This window comes from Adiantum capillus-veneris, chromosome 29, assembly GCF_014529385.1.
Source record: "Adiantum capillus-veneris isolate H3 chromosome 29, ASM1452938v2, whole genome shotgun sequence".
Classification (NCBI taxonomy): domain Eukaryota; kingdom Viridiplantae; phylum Streptophyta; class Polypodiopsida; order Polypodiales; family Pteridaceae; genus Adiantum; species Adiantum capillus-veneris.
This window is the reverse complement of record NC_140959.1, coordinates 83,002,725-83,025,217: the sequence shown is the minus strand read 5'-3', so window position 1 is coordinate 83,025,217 and position 22,493 is coordinate 83,002,725. Positions and strand designations below refer to the sequence as shown.

At 43.5% G+C, this 22,493-nt stretch overlaps 3 protein-coding genes across 3 annotated transcripts in view; 2 read left to right on the top strand and 1 right to left on the bottom strand.

The window, feature by feature from the left end:
* LOC147419492 (uncharacterized) overlaps positions 1-7,202 on the top strand; it is a 61,569-nt gene extending 54,367 nt beyond the window's left edge. The window contains exons 3-5 of the mRNA XM_086505310.1: positions 755-886; positions 6,184-6,345; positions 6,419-7,202. Of these exons, the coding sequence (XP_086361436.1) occupies positions 755-886; positions 6,184-6,345; positions 6,419-6,784 (660 nt within the window). The 3' untranslated portion in view covers positions 6,785-7,202. The remainder of the gene's footprint in view (positions 1-754; positions 887-6,183; positions 6,346-6,418) is intronic.
* A 2,238-nt stretch (positions 7,203-9,440) lies between these two features.
* On the top strand, positions 9,441-10,908 carry LOC147419491 (uncharacterized). The gene has a single exon (XM_086506092.1). It carries the CDS (start codon positions 10,258-10,260, stop codon positions 10,759-10,761), a length of 504 nt encoding a protein of 167 aa, XP_086362218.1. The 5' UTR covers positions 9,441-10,257; the 3' UTR covers positions 10,762-10,908.
* A 122-nt stretch (positions 10,909-11,030) lies between these two features.
* LOC147419490 (putative F-box protein At4g22030) lies at positions 11,031-12,566 on the bottom strand. Its single transcript, XM_086506091.1, has one exon. It carries the CDS (start codon positions 12,254-12,256, stop codon positions 11,111-11,113), a length of 1,146 nt encoding a protein of 381 aa, XP_086362217.1. The 5' UTR covers positions 12,257-12,566; the 3' UTR covers positions 11,031-11,110.
* Positions 12,567-22,493: the final 9,927 nt, after the last annotated feature.

The following is a 22,493-nucleotide window of genomic DNA, read 5'->3' as shown; positions in this document are numbered from 1 at the left end:
TCTGCAATGAAGTAACGTTTATTTGCAGTGTAGTTTTGTATGCTTTGAACTAATTTTAAGTCTTATTAGGCTGATTTGGATTTGATAACATTGGTGGGATGTTGTTATATCTAGCTACTACAATGCATGATGGAGCTTGTGGCTTTTTTGTCATATGAGGCTGTAAGTTGTACTTTCTTGATAGGTTAGAGTTGTTGAACTAGTAGCAAGCATTTTAGTTTTTTTATGGACCTAGTGTGATTGCTCGATGGAGTACATATTGAAACTGCATGCAAACTACCTTCTGGGAACTTGTGATGGAGCCCAATATGAAACAATGATAGTGTTGATGATCCCTTGTTTGGCAGAGATGTTAAAGTCTAGCAATTGTAGTTTACGTAAAAGGTTAGAAGATCGAATTGTGTCTAATCTTACCACAGTGAAGGTCTTCCGTAAGTGACTGTGAATAGGCCACAATTTCAAACTGGTGATGGATAAGTCACAAGCAAACTCATGAAGAGGACCAAAATTACATGGAAAGAGTAGCACCAACCTTAAGTTTTCTGAGGTCTTCAATTGTATTATCTGACAGGAGACACCTTCTTTGAGGAAACCATGCCCTTTCATGAATGTAAAAGGTTTATTTGTGAACACTTTTCATTTATTTTGTTATTTGTGACATGTTTGGGAGGGTCTGGCTGTAGCTGAACTAATGGTTGCTTGCATTTTGTTTTGTTTATTGTTTTACTGCTATCTTACTTGTGTCAACATGCAGGATGTCTCTACAAAGATTATTACTTTCACAAGTCATGGACCATGGGCCGTTTGTGTATTATCAGCAAATGGAGCCATTTCTAATGCAACACTCCGCCATGCTGGCGTTTCTGGTGGTGCTGTGACATACGAGGTTTTTGATATTTCTTGTTTGTCTAAAAATGCTTTTACAACTTAATTAATGTGATTGTTTTGCTGCTGGCATTTTTTCCCTACATGTGATAACACTAGGGAGCTGTTAAATAAGGTGCTATCTTATCTTTGCCATTTTGAGAATTATCTTTCTGTTTAGCGGATGTTAATTTAGGTGAAGTTCAACAGATCATTGCAAGCAGAATAAAGAGGCAGCTGCTGGGCTGTTAGGGTGCATAACATATTTTTTATCAGGCTGTTTTGGACTATTGTGAACACAGTCTCTGACTTGACTTTGGGCCTTTGGTGTCCAAGGAGCCTGTTTCAAACTTCCTTGGGCCTTTTGATGTGCCCTTTCATAAAAGTGGCCAATCACATTAATCGGGTTCACACTACGTCCGCTTGGGCACCAAACGCCCATCCCGACGGTGTCTTAGACAAGACCCCCTCTTGAAAGCGGGACATAACATAATTCCCTCCTTAAGAACCATTGATGTCCTCATCAATGAAGTGGGGATACTGAGCTTTCAAAGCTCCAAGTGATTCCCAAGTAGCAAACCTTTCAGATTGCCCCTTCCATTTGATTAAGTACTAATCATAAGCTTTTTGGCGGGAATGACAGGTACGATGATCTTGAATGGCCATTGGTTCTCGAGGAATATACTCAAGCTTGCATATCATGCTATACATTTTCCTTGATAGGCACAACAGTGTCGGCTTCGCCTAACTTTTCTTTAAGGCGGCTGACATGAAACACTGGATGTATACTAACATGCGAAGGAAGAGCAAGTTTATAGGCAACTTGGCCAATTTTCTTTGTGATCAAGAATGGACCACAATATTTAGTTGAAAGCTTATAATGCTTTCTAGTTCGCATAGTCTTGGAATCCTTGGGTATCTTCAAATGGACCCGTTGTCCCACCTCTAGAGTCCTTGGAGGTCTCTTTTGATTAGCATAAGTAGTAGCTCGATCACAAGCCATCCTTATACTATGCTTATCCAATTCAAGCATCTCTTGCATATCATACAAGAAATCTTGGGCCTCACGATCTTTGACTTTCTCTAAGCCAATCGCAATAGGGGATTTAGCTTCAAATCCATACATCAACATGAATGGGCTAAATCCAGTAGCAGAATGCTTGCTACTATTATAGGCAAACTCTAATCATGGAAGGTACCTTTCTCAATCAAACTCATAAGTCCTCAACATGTCCTCTACGTCTAATTCATCCTTTCAGTTTGTCTGTCGGACTCAGGATGTTTCGAGCATGACATACTCAACTTCGTCCAAAGGTGAGCGAACACAACATGTCAAAATTGCCGAGTGAACTTAGTATCTCAATCATTGACGATGTCTTCTAGCAGACCATACAACTTATAAAGCTGGTCGACAATTAAAACCGCCAATTCATGGCTTTTTACTGTCGACTTCGTTGGTATATATGACAAGTTGGATCATGACGAATGGTAAAATGTGACGCTTAATCTCTGTAGCCACAGCTCTCTGTAACCACAGGCTGTACATGAGACCAAACCTGTTCTCTGGCATGCAAAAAATCGTCACAGTGAGTTGATTAGTAGTAAACAAACGCTCATAATAATTTGAAGCTATGTCAAGGACCTCGGTCCTCATCAAACTCCGTATGTAACCTATCTAGAGAATCTCGTAAGGCTCTAATAGAAGTCCTCTTGGGACTCTTCCGGAAGTGTGCAGAGAAATCCTCATTGATCCTATTCGCTTTGGATATCCATGTCGAGATCGAAGCATGGTAGGGAATTCTATTTTTGTAGTTTGAATGTGACTAAGTGTCTCTCTCCTATCAACCTCACGCTCACCCAAGAACTTGTCTTCTTGAATCTCCTCGAGATGCCAGTGCATGCAACTCAAATGGTCTTGTAGCTCACGTTCCCTACAGAACAAACCTTGTTGTCGCTTTGCAATTTTGTCTGTTTGCAAGCCTCGGAAGACGCAATGATGCATGTAGTCAAATGGGGCGTGAGAAATGTAGGATCAATGCGTGCCCAAACATTTTGAATCATCTGAAACAATGAAGCATCGTGTAACACCAAGTCAGATATGCGCGATCCTTGTCTAGGCGTAGAGGAAGTCTCAAATCTCAAACGCAAAGAAACTAGGCATGATCAAAGAGCACTGTGCGAGTCCGAATCGTACTTGTCCCACCATGAGATACTGCCTAGGCGCCCATGTAAAATCTATCTAGTCATTTGAGCAAACAACGTGACTACCTTCTAAAACCATACGAAAACTGCAATGATTGTGGAGTGTGAGCCACAAATGAAATATGCCAAGCATTTGCACTAAAAACTGCTGAAAGCAATCGGTCCCAAGGTTCCCTCTCACATGGTGCTGGTAAAGATAGAGCTTGAATAGGTCACCAATCCTCAGTGGTCTCTACATCGTTGAAATCACCTCCAGCAACTCATGAATGCACACGCAATGCATTCACAATCTACTGCCAAAATTCGGCTCTCCTGAGCTAAAGTGGGGGCGTAGATACACATCACACCTACCAAAGCGTCATCAATCTCGAGAGTAATCCACATCGCTCTACCCATTCACGTGCGCACTTCACTTGTGCTATGTGGACATGCATTCGCTACAGTCTAGCATGATTCATTAGCTTAGGACCTAGCCTAGCACTTTGTGAGCCTCTAGTAGGGCGTGCATGCCCAGGCCGATCGTAGTTGCATACTCTCTCTAGCACTCTCGTGCACTTTGCACTCACAGTTTTCCACTCTCTTGTTTTGGTCATTGCACATTTTCTCTTAAGTACGGAAGGCTTTCCTTTTTGTTAAGTAAAAGGAACCTTGAGCACTCACTGCTCACTCATCCTCAGCCATACACCATCATTCACTCCCGCTGCACTTGACATTGGTATCAGAGCTGTGTGTGCGCTTCGCCTTCGCAAACCCAAGGGAAGAACCTAAAGAAGAACCCAAGAACCATCAAGAACCCAACGAGAACCAAGAACCCAAAGAACCTCTCCCGGTTTTTTTTCTTGAAAGAATCTTCGAGTCCCGATCATGGACTTATTAGCTCCCATCTTCATTGCCATGTCTTTGAAGGAAGATCGACATCGGATACACAAGAACCCAGATCTTGAGTACCAGGATCTACTTGCCTCGTATGCGGATATGGAAGGAGTTGGAGATAGGATCCCTAACCCTCTTCTACACTCGCATTCGCATAGTGTGCGCATCCACTTCCGTCGACAACAAACCCTTGGGAATACCTCCGAGCACCCTGACCTTTCAGCTTCTCTTGCAATGTTTTCACGACAGGACTATTCGAGTGGTCGTACTTGCTCACAAGGCAGAGTAAGCACTGAGGCTGGTTTTCTACGACAGTAGTAAGTCTACCTAGTAACTCGATTGGTCGGTGTTTACATCGCACCAAACCTACATCCGCAATATCGGTGTTTGGAGGAGTTTTAATTGGTTATGCATCCGCATGCATCAAAAGCAGTAAACATCAAAAGTACAGAAAGAATCCCAACATAGAAGTTCGATAGTTGTGCCTCATCTTCAACAGGGGGGGATGTCACGTGCGCACTTCACTTGCACTACGTGGACATGCTTCTGCTATAGTCTAGCATGAGTCATTAGCGTGGCACTCTGTGAGCCTCTAGCAGGACGTGCATGCCCTTGCCAGTCATAGTTGCATACTCTCTCTAGCACTCTCATGCACTTTGCACTCACAGTTTTCCACTCTCTTGTTTTGGTCATTGCACATTCTCTCTAAGTACGGAAGGCTCTCCCTTCCGCTAAGTAAAAGGAACCTTTAGCACTCACTGATCACTCATCTTGAGCCATACACCATAATTCACTTCTGCTGCACCTGACAAAACACCACTGTTAGAGATACCTCTTGGAGTTGATTGGAGTGAGGATAGGGCTCTTAGACCTAGGTGCTACTTGGCTGAAAGAAGCCTTCTAGTGGGCTGGTTTCTAGATCCAATGGTTTGATGTGGACTGACATGAACCTAGGGTTGTAGAAGGCTACTTCCGGCTGCTTCCAAGAGCATTCCATTGGAAGCCATTCCATTCCAATGGCCCTCCCCTGGACTTTTCTCCTCTGAACATGCAAACCTTGGGGGATTTGGAGGTGACCTTGTGTCTGCGAAATAGGTAGGACCTTGATGGCCACCTAGATTGGCTTCGATTATTGCTGGTCTGAGCATTTTTCATCTATAAAAGTAAAGAAATACCACAAGGGGTGCTAGTTGGTGCCAGTACTATCTTGAGGGGAACTTCTGCTCTCCTATTTTCTGTATTCCTTTGAAGTTCTCATGTTTTGGTTCTTCAACTCACTGTTCAATTTGATTCTTCTAAAGTTTATCTCCTACTGGGTGAGTGTCAGTAGTGGGTTTCAGCGACAACTCTAGAATGATTACAGAGGAGGTAGGAAAGAGGATTGTGAGATCTTCGTCACATCTACCTTCTACTGTGCCTGATAGTGACTGTCGAGGTAGCAGTTTATGGATGACGGTATCTGAGTAATACAATGGGACCTGATTTCGGCAGTGCCGTTTATCACTGTGGTCCTATGCCGTGCTCTCAATTGGTCATAGCACATCCTGCGTAAATCTTACATCAGGTGCGAGATGGGTGTCTGCACTGTGCAGTGTGGGTTCCAGGTTAGTGCAGAGGTTTGAATCCAAATCTTCTTCATGGAGTTGTTCTTCCATCCCTGAGATGAGTATAGGTTTGGCCATGTCCGACGAACGGACTCCTGCGTCCGTCCCATACGGACGTCCAAACTAGTATGTAGGCTTTCGGTCAGTGTGATTGTGCATCGTTGCCTGATGGGCTATTGTTTTGGGTAAATTGGGTCCTTTAGGCCTCTATTGTCATAGGGTCCATGGGACAAGGCCCAACCAAGGCTCTAGGCCATGCGGCCAAAGTTCAAACCTCATGCCTCATGTGCTGCAAAGATGCCATTCAAACCTCATGCCTCATGTGCTGCAAAGATGCCATTCGGACCTTTTCAACTTTGGCATCCTAAGCTCTTTTCTAGACTCTCCCTGTCTCTTTCTCTTTCATCGTACTTGCCATTCTGTACCGTACTAACAACATACGCTCGAACATGTCAACCTTGGATGAGTAGTTTTTTGCGATCAAAGCATCTTATTTTCACCCTTCCCTGTGGTGTATGAAGACTGGTTCATGTCAAACATTAATTGCATTAGCAATGCTCTTGGAAGTTGTTAATTTAGTTATCCTTTTCTGCAAGTAAGCTGTTGGTAACATTCTGGTATTTGTGGTGACTTGTGGCAGGGCCGCTTTGAGATTCTATCCCTGTCTGGTTCATTTCTGCTGATAGAGAACGCTGGGACACGCAGCAGAACTGGAGGCCTGAGCGTGTCATTGGCAGGACCTGATGGTCGTGTGATAGGAGGAGGGGTGGCTGGACTTTTGATGGCAGCTAGTCCAGTTCAGGTGAGCTCATGGAGTGTGTTGTGGCCTGGTTTACGCTGTTTAATAGCTAACTACTTCTATCATGGTGGCACAGGTGGTGGTAGGTACATTTTTCACAGAAATAAGGAAACCACTAGTAATTGGGGAAGAAGCTAAACCTGTTGGTTTCACTCTCGCTCGAACACCTCCCCCTGCGCCTATGATACAGCAAGTGCGTATGGAGGTTGTCGACTCTATGCAAGATCATATGCTAGGGCATTCTGGTGATGGTGAGGTCCAGCCTCGAGCATTCCAAAATGTGATGGTGAGGTCCAGCCTCGAGCATTCTGGTGATGGTGAGGTCCAGCCTCGAGCATTCCAAAATGTGCCGCTTCAAGCAATTGACTGTTTTGGAAGCCACTTTGATGGTGATACAAGGGGTGATACAGATCCTGAATCTGCCTCACCTGGTGGTCCTTGATGTGATTAGGTGCCCCATTTCATTGATCGCGGGGAATTAAAATTGTTATACTCATCGTGTAGTAAACGATGTCATAAACTTGTGATGCTGTAGTTGGGTGCTCTAATATTCTGGAGGATGAATGCGAGTCGATTTAGTTAGAGTGGCCCTATGTTTGTACTCATACACATACACACTCATCAAGTTTTGAGCTGGTGCTTCCCAGGTGAGGTTGCCATAAATCAAGTACAAGGCGAGGTTGTGTCATGAACGGCACTGCTTTTCTCTTGGTCCTTGAGAGGCCTTCACAAATGCTTTTGGCATAGTTTCTTGTAGTTGTTTAACCAGAGATGGTAGCTGTAGGTTGCTTCAAATGCTTAAAAGCACTTAACGGTTGGTAATCTTTTCTTTAATACCTGCAAGGGGCCTATTCCTTGAACTGGCTTGTCACATTTATGGTGAGGTTAAGGTTTCTTGTGATTTGCTAGTATAGATTCTTTGAAGACTTAGTCACAGAAAGTTGCGTCTCAATATGGTCCTCTTGCTTCCATGTGTAATGCAGGGATTGATCCAGTATTTGAATTATGCAGCATTAAATTAATAGTTGGAAGCTTTATGGATTACTGTCAATATGGGATCAATAAACGTGTTACCTCATTTCTCCACTTGTAAACTTGAATAATGTGCTAGCCTGGGTGTAAATGCTAGGAAATTTATAGAGATGGTGCATTCTTTAACGAAAAGCAGCTACACTTCAGTCTGGAACACCCTCTCCCACGGGATCTTTAATGAACCCTGGGCGGTGGATTAACGCCCTTTTTTTTTCACCCAGTTCAGCTTCGTTGATCCCACCACTTGGGGCTCAGTCAAGAAATGGTATGCATTCACCCAGCTGTGATGTGTTTGGCTTCAAAAATAGTGACAGGTGAGGCTTTAACAACAATCAAGACTGTCAATAAATGATGAAGTAGGCCTATTAATGTTGTTGAATAATTGTAGTGGCAGACTTTGGTTGACAAATTTGGTCTACTTTCAATGGATCTTCTTGTGGTCAGTAATCAGTGGCCTCCCATTAAATCTGTGGAGCCTTGGTGGTTTATTGCTCGTTGCGATCAATTTGTAGGCAGGTACTGGCCTAGGACTGAAAAGGATGTTCGGCACACAAACGTACTCTTGCCACAAGGATCCATGTTATCTGGCAAATTTGGATACCTTGTGGCTGTAGAGGGACCATTTTAAGCCCCTGAAAAACACTAGTCTAGTCCCTCTAGAATCTAGGTTGTGGTTTATGAGAGCTATTAATTTGTGACTAATAAATTAAAAAGACTACTAGCTATTGATTCAATTTTGAAGCAGCCACTAGTCAACGTACAGAGCACTTCCGATGGTGAAAGGTTGGTCTGCTTGTACGTGGCAATTAGACAAGCACATTCAGTCCTGCCACAATTGGTGAAGTGGAGCTGTTGATTTTTGTAGCCTTTTGATAGTGCACTACAAAGAACTTAGTTGGTGATTGACATCTATTCGAAACACCCTTTGACAAATGTGGAGTATGTAAAAATTTTGCATGTTTGATCAAGATGGGTTGATAGCGTCAGCGTAGAACTCTATGTGGGGTAGGGCAACATGGAATTGGCTGCCAGGACATCCGCTTGTTGTAGGTAGAGCAAGTTGGAACCTACCTTTCATGCAGCCGAACACAACCTTTTCTTTCTCTTGTGTTGCATGGTGTGAACAAGCTTCAGGGAAGCTTGATGGCGGCAACAAGTGCAAGTGGTCTCTCTCTCTCTCTCTCTCTCTCTCTCTCTAGCTGTTGTCCTCTTTCAAATTTACGTTGAAGAGATATTTATGGTTGCAAGCTGTTGACTCATAAGAGTTCATACTTGCAAACATAGGTGTCACTGAACAAATGCACCAAAAATGGTGGACAAGACTTCTCTTGAATGCTTTGGACATCATAACCAGAAAAGTCAAGGTTGCTGCAATGCAAGTGGTCTTGGATGTTAACATTTTATATTATGAAGAATATATGTAGTAGTTGAGCTAGTATGTAGAAGCTAAGAAAGGAATAATCAGGGTGCCAGACCAAACAACCAATCTTTCACAAACAACCGAAATGCTTATGACCTTGTGTTGTGTCTCTCTCCTCCTCCTCCGCACACGCACAGCATTCACGCACCCTTTAAACAACACTGTTCAGCCCTGTTTTTCTTGGACTCGGCCTCTTGCAGCAATATGGAGACAAGACCATGAACTTAACATAATCATGTTAAGCCTAACAGTGGCAGATGCTTGCCGATGACAATCATCTATAGTTATCACAAGCAAGGCAGGGCCGCAATCTACTCGTTCATGATGGCTCTTAAAACTCGTGCCCAAACATGTGCTACACAACACACCCCCCCCCCCCCCCCACATGGACACCCTTTAACACATCCACAAAATTGTTGCAAAGCCTAGAGCCAGACTATTACTCCTAGAACGTACCACACAAAGCCCAACCAAATTTGAATTATTTTTGACACTTTATCAGCGTTTTGTACCTTACCTCGACCATAGATCCCCTCTCAACCACCCTTGCCATTAGATAGGTTATCCCAATTCCCTCTTGAACAACATGTCTTATCAGTTCAAAACTCCTAGGATAGATCTATGAGCCTTGAGGTCTTTTGGGATTGCTCCTACGACGTCACAACGTCTCTCTCTCTCTCTCTCTCTCTCTCTCTCTCTCTCGCTCGTTACGACCTAGCCGTTTCTCTCTTCTTCCTCCTCAGCCTCCCCCTGGGCGAGGGGCTGCCCTGTGGGGGGCATCAAGCCTTAGCTCGCCCCTACCCGACTCAAGAAACTCCCCTGCTGTGCTCGAATCGGCCCTGCGCGGCCTAGTCTCGGCTTCTTGCGCGACCTGGTCCTATGTGGTCGCCTGCGACCCTGCCCCGTCAACCTGCTCGGTGATGCCCTGCCTGATTTCGCCCTCGTCAATCTGCGATGTTTTTTACCTCTTACCTTACGACCAGCACAACTGCCTTGACTCCGACCTAAGAATTTCACTGAAGGTGATTCTTGCCCTTACCTTAGGACCTCAATCACAAGGTCGTCGGCGTTAACTCCAACCTAAGGTGTCTCCGTTTCAAGCATGTGACTATTCCGAGAAGGTCGGCCTTTATCAAAAGGCTACCGCAACCCAAGCAGCTCACCCTTAGCATTCATGGCTACTCGGGCCTCGTCCCGAGGTAAGCTCAGTTTCGTTGGAGTCTTAGCAACACCTCTCAAGGTAGACAATATCACCCGCCTCCAACCGAAGTCGAAAGCCTCCGGAAGGAGAATGACGAGCTAAAACAAAGGCTTTCAGTTTTCGAAGCTGGGCTTGCCACAATAGAGAATCGCAAGGAGGAGGAGTTGAAGCAAATATAAATCAATTCACGAAGGCAAAAGAAGAAGTAGACACGACCGTCACAAAGGAGGTCAGAACTCAAGTACAAGAGGTAATCTCTCGCATGGTCGAAGATCGCGTGACATCCACGTTACGTGAACGGCAACAGCAAGAGGATATCGCTCTCAATGTTCGCATTGGTGGGCTCAAAAGCGATTGGAAAGGAGAGGGAGATCTCAATCACGAGTCATTTGTCCACATCCAATCCGCAATCCCTATGGTACAGTGTGATCCGGCAACAATCACTTCTCTTACACACGAACCTCGCACCAATAATGCAATCTACACCTTCAAAACCAATGCGGACCGAATCAAATTTCTTGAGCAATCAAGGCTTCTCAAAGACACCAAAATATGGTTTGCAGAAGATCTTACATCCGCACAACTCAAGCAAAACTACAAAAGGTGCGAAAAGCGCGCACAACAGGAAAATGGGCAATCTGCCGAAGAGGTAAAACCATTATTCAAGAGTTTTGAACTCCCAAACCAGCTCCCTTCTCACCCCCCTATGTATAGATTTTATTCATCTTATTTTATCTCACCTTCTTTTTGGACCTTCAGTCCTTAATTGAGATATATCCCAAAATCCCCCCACGTTTGTAATGTTTGGTCTTTTGGTCCCATAGGTCATATTTGACCTCCATGGATGATAATACAATCTATCTATCTATCTATCTCTGTCTCTCAACTCTCCTCGTCGGGTAGAGATTTAAGGTCTCTTGGGATAGTTTCCTACAACGTTAAAATTCTCTTCTTCCTCTCTCTCTCTCTCTCTCTCTCTCTCTCTCTCTCACACACACACACACACACACACACCATAGATAGAGTTAGAGAGGAGATATGAAGCATACTCTTTTTTCTAACATGCAAAGATTACACTATTTTGATTTGTAAGGTATTAAACAGAGCTAAACCAGCTAGAACAAGGCTCCTGCTGTCTTGTGAGAGGAGAGATTAAGAGTGGCAAGATCCTCTACTCTATGTCCCAGCTCATAAGCCACTTGAAGCATAAAGAGCACCCCATTCTCTCTCTTCTCCACCGGCAAGCTTACTGCCCTTGTTATGGAAGCATCAATCTCTTCAAAGTAGCCCATGCTACTTCTGAATAGCTCAAATATCATCCCAAGCTGTGCGTCGTGTGAAAAGATCGCGACAAATGCTGCAAATGTGCTTGCCATTGCTGCTATGACACCCACATTCATGTGCAAAGCACCCCCAATGAGCCCCTCCTCTTTCATTACCCCTATCAAATTCAATGCTGCCCCTACACCTGCACACAATGGCCCCACCACAGCACATGCCAAGTTCATCTTCTTTGCCCTCTCAGCTCTTTCCTTATACACCCTTGCGTCGCCTTTCACCATGAGCTCACCAACTCGCTGCAGCGTTTGCGCGATGCCTTCTTCCCACCCATTTCCTCCTACTTGTGTTGAATTCTTGAAGCCCACATCCTCATCCACATGCTTGCTCAACACAGGTGCCCTTACCTTCTTGGGAAACTTCTCCACCACCATGGGTGTCAATGGCAGCGGATATGCCTTGTCAATGGCATGTAGCCTCTCTGTCGCCTCTCGGACATAGCCATACGCATGTTGCCGCAGATGAGGTGCAATTTTGAGAGTGAATTCGATGTCGTGAGCAAGCTTCTTGGACAGGCGGGCGGCGGTGCGCTGCTCTTCAGCAAGCTGAGATGGTTGGAAGTGGTTGAATCCGATCATGATGAAAGCGAGGAATAAGTTGATGGTGCAGGCGGGCAAGCTGAAGCATATATTGGGGGCAAAGCCACTAAGTGCAGACAAGATGGTTGAGGCCATGGCAAGGGCTATCAAAGAGCTTTGGAAGAGCTTGTTCCAGTTATCTCTTTGTTGAGCAAGGATGGAATGCATTTCGGCACGGTCTATGGCCATGTGTGCAATGAGATGTAAGTGAGCTACAAGGAAAGGATCCTCTTCACCATTTGGGGTGATCCAGCCCTTGTCATATCCTCTGTCGCCATCGCCTCCATTGCCGGAGTTCTCAAGGTCAGGGTAGGAGACCCAGCAGCTTAGCTGGTTTTCCTTCATTTTCTGAAGATGGCTGGTGAGGAAGAGAACTTTGCAAGGGCAGTACAAATTCTCAGAGTGCCAGAAACCGTTTTTTTTTTAAAATCAAAGGGGTAAGTAGGAATCCACTAGTGGGTATTTGCAAGGCTGATGATTCTCTGTTCTCTGTCTCCAACAAGTGCTTGGGTAGCTTTGTGTGTGTGAGTGTGTGTGTGTGTGTGTGTGTGTGTGTGAGAGAGAGAGAGAGAGAGAGAGAGAGAGAGAGAGAGAGACTCAAGAGCATGTCTTATTAGACTCAAGAGCCCACAATTCAATAGTCCAGTCTCATGCCTAATAATTCCCACAAGAGGTCCCAACTTGTGTGTGTGTGTGTGTGTGTGTGTGAGTTAAAGCCCACAAACCACTCAATAAGTGGTAGCCCCATATGCACACATTAAAGTTCAAAGACCACTAGGGGAACATCCAACAATTCAATCCAATGGTCAAGGAATTACACCAAAAATCTGCACGTCCCCCTACGGCCTTACGCAGGCCGAAAAATCTCCACAACTCACAATTACAACTTTTAATATCTGTTTTTGCCATGCGCGACAACATGCCTTCTGAGATAAAAACAGTAACATGTCTATATTCTTTCATATGTGTTTTTTTTTTTGGCTTGCAAAGGGTCCCTCTAGCATTCAACCCTCCATGTGAGTCTCTCTTGTCTTAAGATTCTTCACCTTGTTAATTAAAGGTTCTCTGACCAACACATAAAATTCCATCAAGGTGAATAGATTTTAATTGTAAGAGATCTATTGTCACCTATCTTCCATAAAAACAGTGTTATGCCTCAAGTCTTCAAGTTGTGTCAAGCAAATAGCTTCAATCAATAGAAGCAACCTCCATGCCTTTTCTCATCTGATTTACTTTTCTCATACCAGTTGTAGCTACAACACTTGGTTAGCATAAGACATAATAGGTTTACTTTGTCGAGACAAAGTCCTAAAGTCCTCTTTCAATCTCTTCAAGTATTGTGGAGGCAAAAAGCACGCCTTAAGATCATCAAAGGATAGCATCACCCATGATCCAAGTTAGAGAAGGTTATTATTTAGTATACATATTACAATAATTATGACAATATGTCCCCCCCCCTTTTTTAATGCCCCCTCTTAATAAGATGATAATAGAGTGTGTGTATGGTCCGTAGCTAATGTCGTTCTTAACCACCCCATCACAATAGAGAAGACATTGCCATGTGAAATCAATGAGCTTAATCCAATAGCCCTTAATTACTCACAACAATCTTGATCTAACTATCCATAATTGCTCACAAGAGTTACAGAAGTCGACTCAGATCTTAGGTAGGCCAATTAAAAAAAGGAAGCAACAAAAGTGTACAATAACCTCAAAGATGGAGACAGAGGCAACCCCTCTAAAAGGGGTTAGCATCCCTAAAAATAGTCTACAAATGCCTTTTACAATCAAACAACCCAAACCCGAGTTTATTCCCATCTTTGAGACTTATCCAAGTGAAATGGCCCAACATAGAGGTTGACCATCGAGGATGTTGTAATGACATCTTAGTAATTGTTATAAAGTTTATGCATCTCAAGTGAATGACTAGTGTGGTCCTATTCATTATTTTGTCCTCTACGTATTTATTCTGTTTATTTGACATGCTATTGGGTCAGAAAATTCCCAAAGGCGGGGTACAAGTAGGTATAGGCTAGAGGGGCCAATAACGGACCGGGGTCCAAGACAAGGCCACCTTTATATTAAATGGAAAATATTACCTAAATAGATGGGAATTATGATTGGATGGCATTGGGAATGGCAAGAGCTTGATATGATCTATCTTTCCATATCAATTTCATTGAAAACTGTGAATCCTATCATTTAATCCATATCTTTCAAATTGAATGTCCCTCTATTGGCCCCCATGTTTTAAATGGCCTTATATTGGCCCCTTTACCCTAAAGGTAGCACTCTGTCAATGCATAATAACCTAATTCATAGTTGTGATCCGTTGGGTTCTTGCAATCTCTCTCTCTAACCCTACGCTTCCACATCATCGACTTTGGCATTATATCAAGACCATTGTGCTCATTGATCGTGGAAGAGGGTGGCCTCCAACGACAATGATGACCAACATGTCCAACTCACCTATGGAAAGAACATACTCAGTTAACTGCCTTGACACTGACGAAGTTCTTAAGAGAACTAAAGATCCATTTGTCTCAGAATTGTAAAGCCAAAGCCAAATGTAAGACCTTGCAAAAGGAAAAAGGCAAAGGCAAGCTCTATGAAGCCTGCAGTGAGAATGATTCTACCAAGACATGGCTCACGTGGTGGCAGCTTAAATGGCTTTAGTTCCAACTTCCTAGTTTGGTGATGATTGCCAGAGAGAGGCACTTGAATAGTAGTGAGGGGTAAATGGACCTCCCAATACTTGATTTGGATCCATGTGTAGGAGTTATAGTCATCCGTATTTGAATCGGTGTGTTGAAGGTCAAAATCACATTGCATCTGGTAAAGGAAGCAGCATGACATATTCAAAACACTCTGGAGGACTATGAACAGGGTGTGTTTCAAAGTTCATTATCTTGTATTATCTTGGACGTGATGTATTAATGGTTCACAAATGGGGATTCTTGGACGTAGTGTGGACTATAGTTTAACTTTCTATGAGACACGTGGCACTGAAGATGACATTCTTTTTTTTTTAATGACAAGTTGGTGGTTGCAAATCCAAGGTGTATATGGCACCTACTGGGGTGTCCATGGTAGCTTCTTCATCGACTTCGTCTTCATACATATGTCCACTGTGAGCTACAAAGAGGGTGTTAAAGTTCATTTATCTTTAAGTGAACGCCCAATGAGATCCTATTTATTGTTTTGCCATGTAGGTATTTTCTTTACTTATTTGACATGGTACTAGGTCAGGTAATCATGAGGGTGGGGTACTTAAGGTCCCCAAATATTCTATCCCCATTTAATAACAAGGTGAAGGGTCACGAAAGACTGTTAAAGTTAAGGAGGAATGAGAGTTATGGAGAGTAGGTTTAAATGAGTGCCTACAATCATGAAAAATGAAACAAAAGAACATTTAAATGCTTTCACAAGAAAAGGTAGGTCTAGTGAACATAGAAAACAATTTGAGGTGGACCTTTATGAGGTTCTTGAATGGAAAACTCTCTCACAAATTAAAGTGTTAAAGATAATTTCATTGATTCAATATTTCATATCGTGGGATCAAACACTTATAAATGCACTCCTTAATCCCGTGTTCTCTAAGGCCTTTTTGAGCAAGCTAATAATCTAATTCATTGCCATGGTCTGTTTGTTGAGAAATCTCTCTCTCGTGCATTCTCTCTAACCCTACGCTTCTGCATCATATGCTTTAATAGTAACCTCTCATGTGTTTCTTGAAAATCCATCTTCTCAAGAAAGATCAAGGTTTCCTTAGTAGGTTATCTATTGATTGTCAGGACAATGGTAGGACCAGGCACGGCCAAGCGCCAGGACGGACATGCAGTCAAGGGGGTCCCTATATTTAGAAGGCTAAGGGCATATATAGGGCATGGATGGGTGGAGATTAGCATGTTCCAGTCACCTTGCCCTTTCACTGGTATCAGAGCAAGGTGGGAGGAGGAAGGGGGGAGCTATGGAAGAGCGGAGATGGAGGTCTCGCATGAAGTTTTCTCTCTCTCTCTCTCTCTCTCTCTCTCTCTCTCTCTCTCTCTCTCTCTCTCTCTCTCTCTCTCTCTCTCGTTCGGGATGATTCGCATGGTGAAGCATGACTTTTGTTTTCGAGGAAGGCTATGGAGGACACGAGTTGCAAGGCTGTGTGCATGGCTGTGGGAAGCGGTCCCTGCAGAACGGAGGAAGTTCACGGCTTGACAAACAAGCGGAGGAAGAAGCCGAAATTCGTGTGCAGAGGGGCTTGGTAAGAGGCCGCTTGGAGGAGGCCGAAATTGCTCGTGTGCAGAGGGACTTGGTAAGCGGCAGCTGGCGCAGGCCATCTTCACCAAATGGAGCGCAGATGGGCTCTGCACGTTCGCCCAGGGCTGGGGAGAAAATCCGGTTTTGTAGCCGACTGAGGCGCACCACAGCTTGCTGGCCGTCGCTTGTACTCCCTCCTCACAGTGGCAGCATGCCATTGAAGGATTGATTTTTTTTTCAAAATAGTTTATTGCCCTAAATTTACCACCCCCAATTAGGGGTGTTGGCCCACGAGCTATCTTGCAGTTTTGCAAGGACACGGATAGCAACCTTGCAGTTGCGGGTGCCACGGGCCCATCCCTACCAGGTCGAGCACGGAGGGCGAGTCCGCAGGGTTTCAAAGCAAGGAGGGCAAGCTCAACTACATTATGAAGTCTATGGCTAATGCCACTTTGCAAAGCCATCGGCATGATGTCAGGACATCATGACCATGGAATCAATCTCGTGTTCAGAAGCTGTCAATCACATGCAATCAGAAATTCGGATGCCAGTCATGTGGCAAGGAAGCTCCTCGGTTTCGGGAAGCAATCTACACATAAATAACAGACGACCAGCTTGTCATAGGATTGGAAGATTCATCCAAATGCTACTGATTACATTTGACATGCAAGGGAGGTACGCATCTCAATAAGGTTTAAAATTTTTGTATTTGACTAAAGTTTTCAGGAAAAACATGCACGAATGGTTAACGGTCTCGAGGTTGCTACCAATTGGTACTGTTATCCAATTGCATTCAGGAAAGTACATGCAATGCCTGCAATGGGTATGGTACAGATGTTGGCATGGCCGACTAATTCTTTTTATTTTTATTTTATTCGTTTACGCTTTCTTTGTGCCCTTAAGGTAACTATTTATATGCCTTGGGTACATCATTTTGCTCGACAAAGCCACAAAGTGGTAGGGATTACTTTCGATATACCACCGTCATAAGCTGCACGATGGTGCTTCCATCATGTTTTCACAACGGAACAAGGCTCCAACAAGGCAAAATTACCTAGCGAGTAAGGGCAAGACCGGACATGGTCTCTAACTTGGGGGAAGCAAGGATTCCAGAAGAAGGGCTCCATATCTACATATATGTCAAGGACATTATTTACGTATATCTCAAGGACAACGTAATCAAGCCAAGCAGGTACACAGTACACATTTTGCAAGTTTTTCTGCTTTTCAGTACATGGGGCCAATTCAACAAGGTCGATTATCAGTAAATGCTCAACAAGGTCGACTTTCTTTTGCTCTGTAAATTGGCAAGAATATCTGTTCGCTATGAGCATAGAAGTATTTATGTGAAGCACAACTTTCATAATTGCTCAATTTTGTATCGAGACTTCGCACGTTTGGCATGTGGTATGACCATACAAAATTGGAAAGAAATATGCAATGTGTTTGCAGGTTATTTCATTATGTACCAGACAGGTGTATAGGATATACGATGGCGTATGTGCAAATATGGCTATAAGCCGTTTTGGAACGAGTTTTTCCTTCCAAATTTCATGACAACTGGTTGCAGCAACAACGACCAGGTTAGCCAAGTTTAAGTTTTTTTTGTTTGCTCCTGTTTAAACTTTACTTTGCAATTACTATCATTGTGCAAAGCAAAGTGCTTTGGCAATTTTATAGGAAACAGGGATTCAAGGAACAGGCACAATAGGGAATATCATCTCACAACATCCCTACCAGTCTAAACTGTGGAAGGCACTACAGAATCCCTACCAGTCTAAACTGTGCAAGGCACTTCAGAATCCCTACCGGTCTACACTATGCAAGGCACTTATAGTTTTGGTTCTTGCAGTTGAGGCCATCACTCTCTGCAACGGCTTCCAATTCTGCATGCAATGCATGCTAGGGCGATGGATTCAATACTACCATTTCATGCATTACGCTTCCGTTAACACACTCGCAACTCTGTCAAGGACAGATTAACGACTTTGTGCCATTGGTTGCTTGGAACTTGCCGATGAACACATTTGCTCGGGATTTTAGCTAACTCTTCATGATTGTTGGTTGCTATCAACACACAACAACACTAAAAGGAGCCTAATTCTAGGACTTATTTCACGGGCAAAGTGCCAATGCTCAGTCGTCCTCATACAATCACGACCCCTGCATGGTAGGTGGGTCGCAATGAGTTTTGTGTTCTCCGGTTACCTCTCGCGATGAGAGAGTCATATCGGAAACCTGTGGAATTCTTATACGATAAGCTGCAATTTAGGCATACGTAAGAGCACATACCTTCGGTACACATTCTAAAACCTTAAGGAAAGTTCCTCAGCCCAGCATGCTCTTGTTTTCTCGTGAGTCAGCTTGAGCCAAGGTGCTCTAATTCACAGCTAGCACGTGGCTAAGATGCTGCTCAAATTAGTCTTCATTGGTTCATCGATTGAACACTATTTTGCATAAGGGCTATTAGCCAAATAGGCTAAGAGTCGTTGTCAGGCCAAGGGTAAGACCCAACTATTGGCATTCTTTGGGTGATTGTTTTCAAGATCTACCCAAGGAAGTACACATCGACGTTAATGGACAAGCAAGGGTCCTGTCATTACGGATGTTTAGGGTGTCATTTTTGCACTACATGTTTTCTGTGCGACACTCAAGTTGAGTTTTTGATAATCTTCAACTCACAGCAGCTGATCTCTACAAGAAAGTATAGATGCAACAATCAGTTATGACATCATGGCTGTCCATAAGAGCTCGGCAGTTCACTTGTGTGGGTCCCCTGCTCTCTCTATAGCACTACGGAGTGTCTATGGACATACTGTTTTGGGGTAAGACCCGGCGGGTGATTGCTACATCACCCCTAGGCCTTAAGGATCACAGTTGATCTCTCTCAGTTATACTTTCAGGGAAGAATTTTGCAATCTACCACGTAGTAGCGGACGAACATACTTTTCAAGTTGATTCCAATCATTCTGTACACGGTTGACTATGTTGGTTATCGTTATCTGCTAGTTGAGCAGTTTCTACAAAGAGTCTTACCAAGGGGTTTGACTACGTAGATTCTAATCCAAGGGCTTGGATTGTAAAGGCAACACCCAGGGTTCCCAGTGCAATGCTATTTGTTTTTTCAGGTAGGGGACGTGCTCCTCTCCATTTGAATACAAGTAAGTGAATATTATGTTTAAATCTCCAGGTACGCATCTATTGATTTGGTGTTATTCCATTTTTAGTATGCTTTGCTTGCTTTTCAAGACGTATAAGTACACTTGAATGTTACAGAGCCATGCCAAGGGCATGTCGGCACAAAGTATTTTGGGCCTAGTGTCCAATCTATCTTCTGCCTTATGCTCTTACGAACCTACTTGTAAGGTTCAATTTGGCACATTTTGTCACATGCGAGACAACATGGTCTAGGAACTCAAGGAGTTCAGTTTAGCCAGTGTGAAGCAATGAATGAGGGTCCCTCTCACTCTTGCCGTAGAGTGTTTAGAGTTACCTCCACACACAAGTACATCTTGTACTTAAAGGATGTTCTTTTTAACACATCTTCACATGAGACATATTCCACATGTGGAGAATATGAGTCTCTGGACTGACACTGGCGCCACTATTTCTAAATGTGTCACGACAAAGTCCCTAGGTGTTTGTCACGTCTGTTTTCTAGACCATTTTTAGCACGACATATCAGGAGCAATTTCGTGACCAGAAATTGTCGGATACTTAGAATGACTTGTCCAGGTACAAGTACTGCTAAACAACATTACAGATGGTTGTTTATACATATAGCAAGGCTCTAAATTGTGAAAGTTTCATTGTTTGTACCTAGAAGTGATCAATGTTTCACCTTCTATTATGGTTCAGACGTTTTAGCAAGGCTTGCAAAAGATTGGAACTGCAAATATTTAGTTTCTTTTCAAAACTAATTACATTCCTTTTTAATGTGTGCTAGGCAAGGATCACCATGGATATACAGGTTCGGATCTGCTTTTTGCTAAATGCATGCACACTAGGTGTTATGGGCCCTAGTGTTTAGCAAAGGCTGATTTGGAATGGCATGCATATTCCTCAAGTTGTTGCTTATGAAGCATTTTGCACTCTATGTGCAGAATCTCTATGAGATTACTTTTGGGTCTACTAATCACCAATAGAGGTCATGGCTCGGTTTGGGTGTTTGTGGATTTTCAAGTTAACCATGATGGTTATTCCGGACATTGTTGATTCCTCAACAATGTTACACGATAATGTGATTCCCATTTATCAGTCATCTAGGAAGACTGTTGGTAAACCGTGAGGGAAAACACACCTCAGTACTGTTAGTTATCCAAGGGGATAGGCAAATTACAAAGTGTAATCTTGGGCTAAAGGATATGCAAAGTGCGAACATTAGCACCAAGCACTCCAATTAATAAGCATTTATTGATCTTCTTGGAGTTTACTTACTATCAGTTAACGCATGTTTGCGACTAGGTTTAGTCTCTTCATGTATAGGTCAAGTTCTTAACCTTGAACATTCATTAGGGTGGGGTTATTTACTGATGATGACATGGGGGAACAAGTCAAGGACTTAAACTTGGCTGATGAGTTATGCCAATAAGTTATTTTCATGAAAAGTGACAAGAGGTACTTCTTTTTGTACATCTTAGTTGTGATAAACTCATTTACCATGCTCATGAGCGTTCTAAATGGAGTCTACACACTATGTTTGGATAGGAACCGGTACCATCAGATGGTTGCAAATGGACAACAATGTAGAAAATCAAGATGTTACTCTTGGTTTCATTGAACCTCCTATTGAACCGGGTTCCCCTCAAATGAACCGTTGGATCCTTGAGGGATGTCACGGTGGAAAACATTAGTGTTCTTATGAAGATACCATCACTTGTGTTTTCGCGGACGAAAACGCTTCTCCAAGGGGGAAGTGTTGGGGTATAAAGCCCAATGTGGTCACCCAGGTAAGTGGGCGGGCCGCCAGGTATGTACACATATTCTTTTGTAAAAACCTAATAAGAACTCACTATGCTCTACACATTACAGTAGAGCGAGTTCACCATATCATCGTGCTCTTCTTCTCGCACTCTCTCTCTCTCGCGTCGCACTTCCGCTCGTACTCCTTCAACTGGTATCAGTATTAGATCGAGACTCGGGGCGGCATTTGCAGGTAGCCAGAGTCACCTGCTCAGATTGGAGTGACAACTAAACACACGTTATTAAAAACAATAGTGAATGTTACACAACCAATCATTGTTATCCAAGTCAGCGCAAGGACTGGTGAGCTCCCTGGAATGATGAGCACTTCAGAAGCTCAATTCATGGAATGATGATGTGCGGCACATTAGCATTGTTACTGTATATGTGGTCACTTGCAGAGCGTTGCTATGTATGACGTGTCAAGTTGGCATTGGCCCCCATTCCCCTGGACTTTGATGGCCGAAAATGGTCGTACACAGACCATTCCCACAATCAGTGCTCTCGGCCTCTGTCAGTTGTCCTGATTATGGAGAATGGTCAATGGACGACCATTCCCTACACCTTAACTTCAACTCACCTTCGTGACTTCTCACCTTGTTTCTCCTTATTATTTATGTCAACATTTCTCTATGGAAAAAATATTTCAAAAGATAGTACATACACAATGAAACCTTGCAAACCCTCAGGACTAAGTGACACGGATCATTTAAGAGGGGGGGCTGAGGGGATCAATGGACGGGAACTCCACGCGCGATCGTCGAGGTGTTCTGGACCGTAGATGGCTTATTAAAACTAAACCCGACCGTAGATGTCAACCCGGCCAAGGGCCCCGTCCGGGTTCTATTCTAGGCCGTCCAGGTTTATCGTTTATATCATTGTGTAAAATGGGAGTTCTTTCACATGTACGCGGACGGGCGACGTGGTTAGCCCATGCTTCCAAAAGCATTGGGGTGGGACGTCATGGGTTCCAATCCCAGTCCCTCAACGGCGCCGCTATTTTTTGAGTGCACTCCTCCACCTCGAGATGCCCGACATAACCCTTCACCGTCGATCCCCTTACCCACCCCCACGTGCCCCCATGTGTCACTCAGTGTCGTGGCTTACAAACACCACCTATGTACACTTTGTACAGGCAAGATTTATGCGAATTTAGTTGCTAATGCCCTTTTGGAAATGTATGTATGCACATTATCAATAATTTTTTAAAGAATAGTATGCGTAGTCGTCAGGGATAAGCTAACACAATTATTTTTATTCATAATAAAAAACTATCTAATTTGAGGACCATTATTTATAGATGTATTACAAAACCAAAACAATTCCTACGAGCTAAAAATCCATATAACTATAAAAAATATGCGTTCAATTT

Coding starts and splice junctions, on each gene's coding strand:
- LOC147419491 (XM_086506092.1), top strand. CDS start 10,258: ATGGTCGAAGATCGCGTGACATCCACGTTACGTGAACGGCAACAGCAA.
- LOC147419490 (XM_086506091.1), bottom strand. CDS start 12,256: ATGAAGGAAAACCAGCTAAGCTGCTGGGTCTCCTACCCTGACCTTGAG.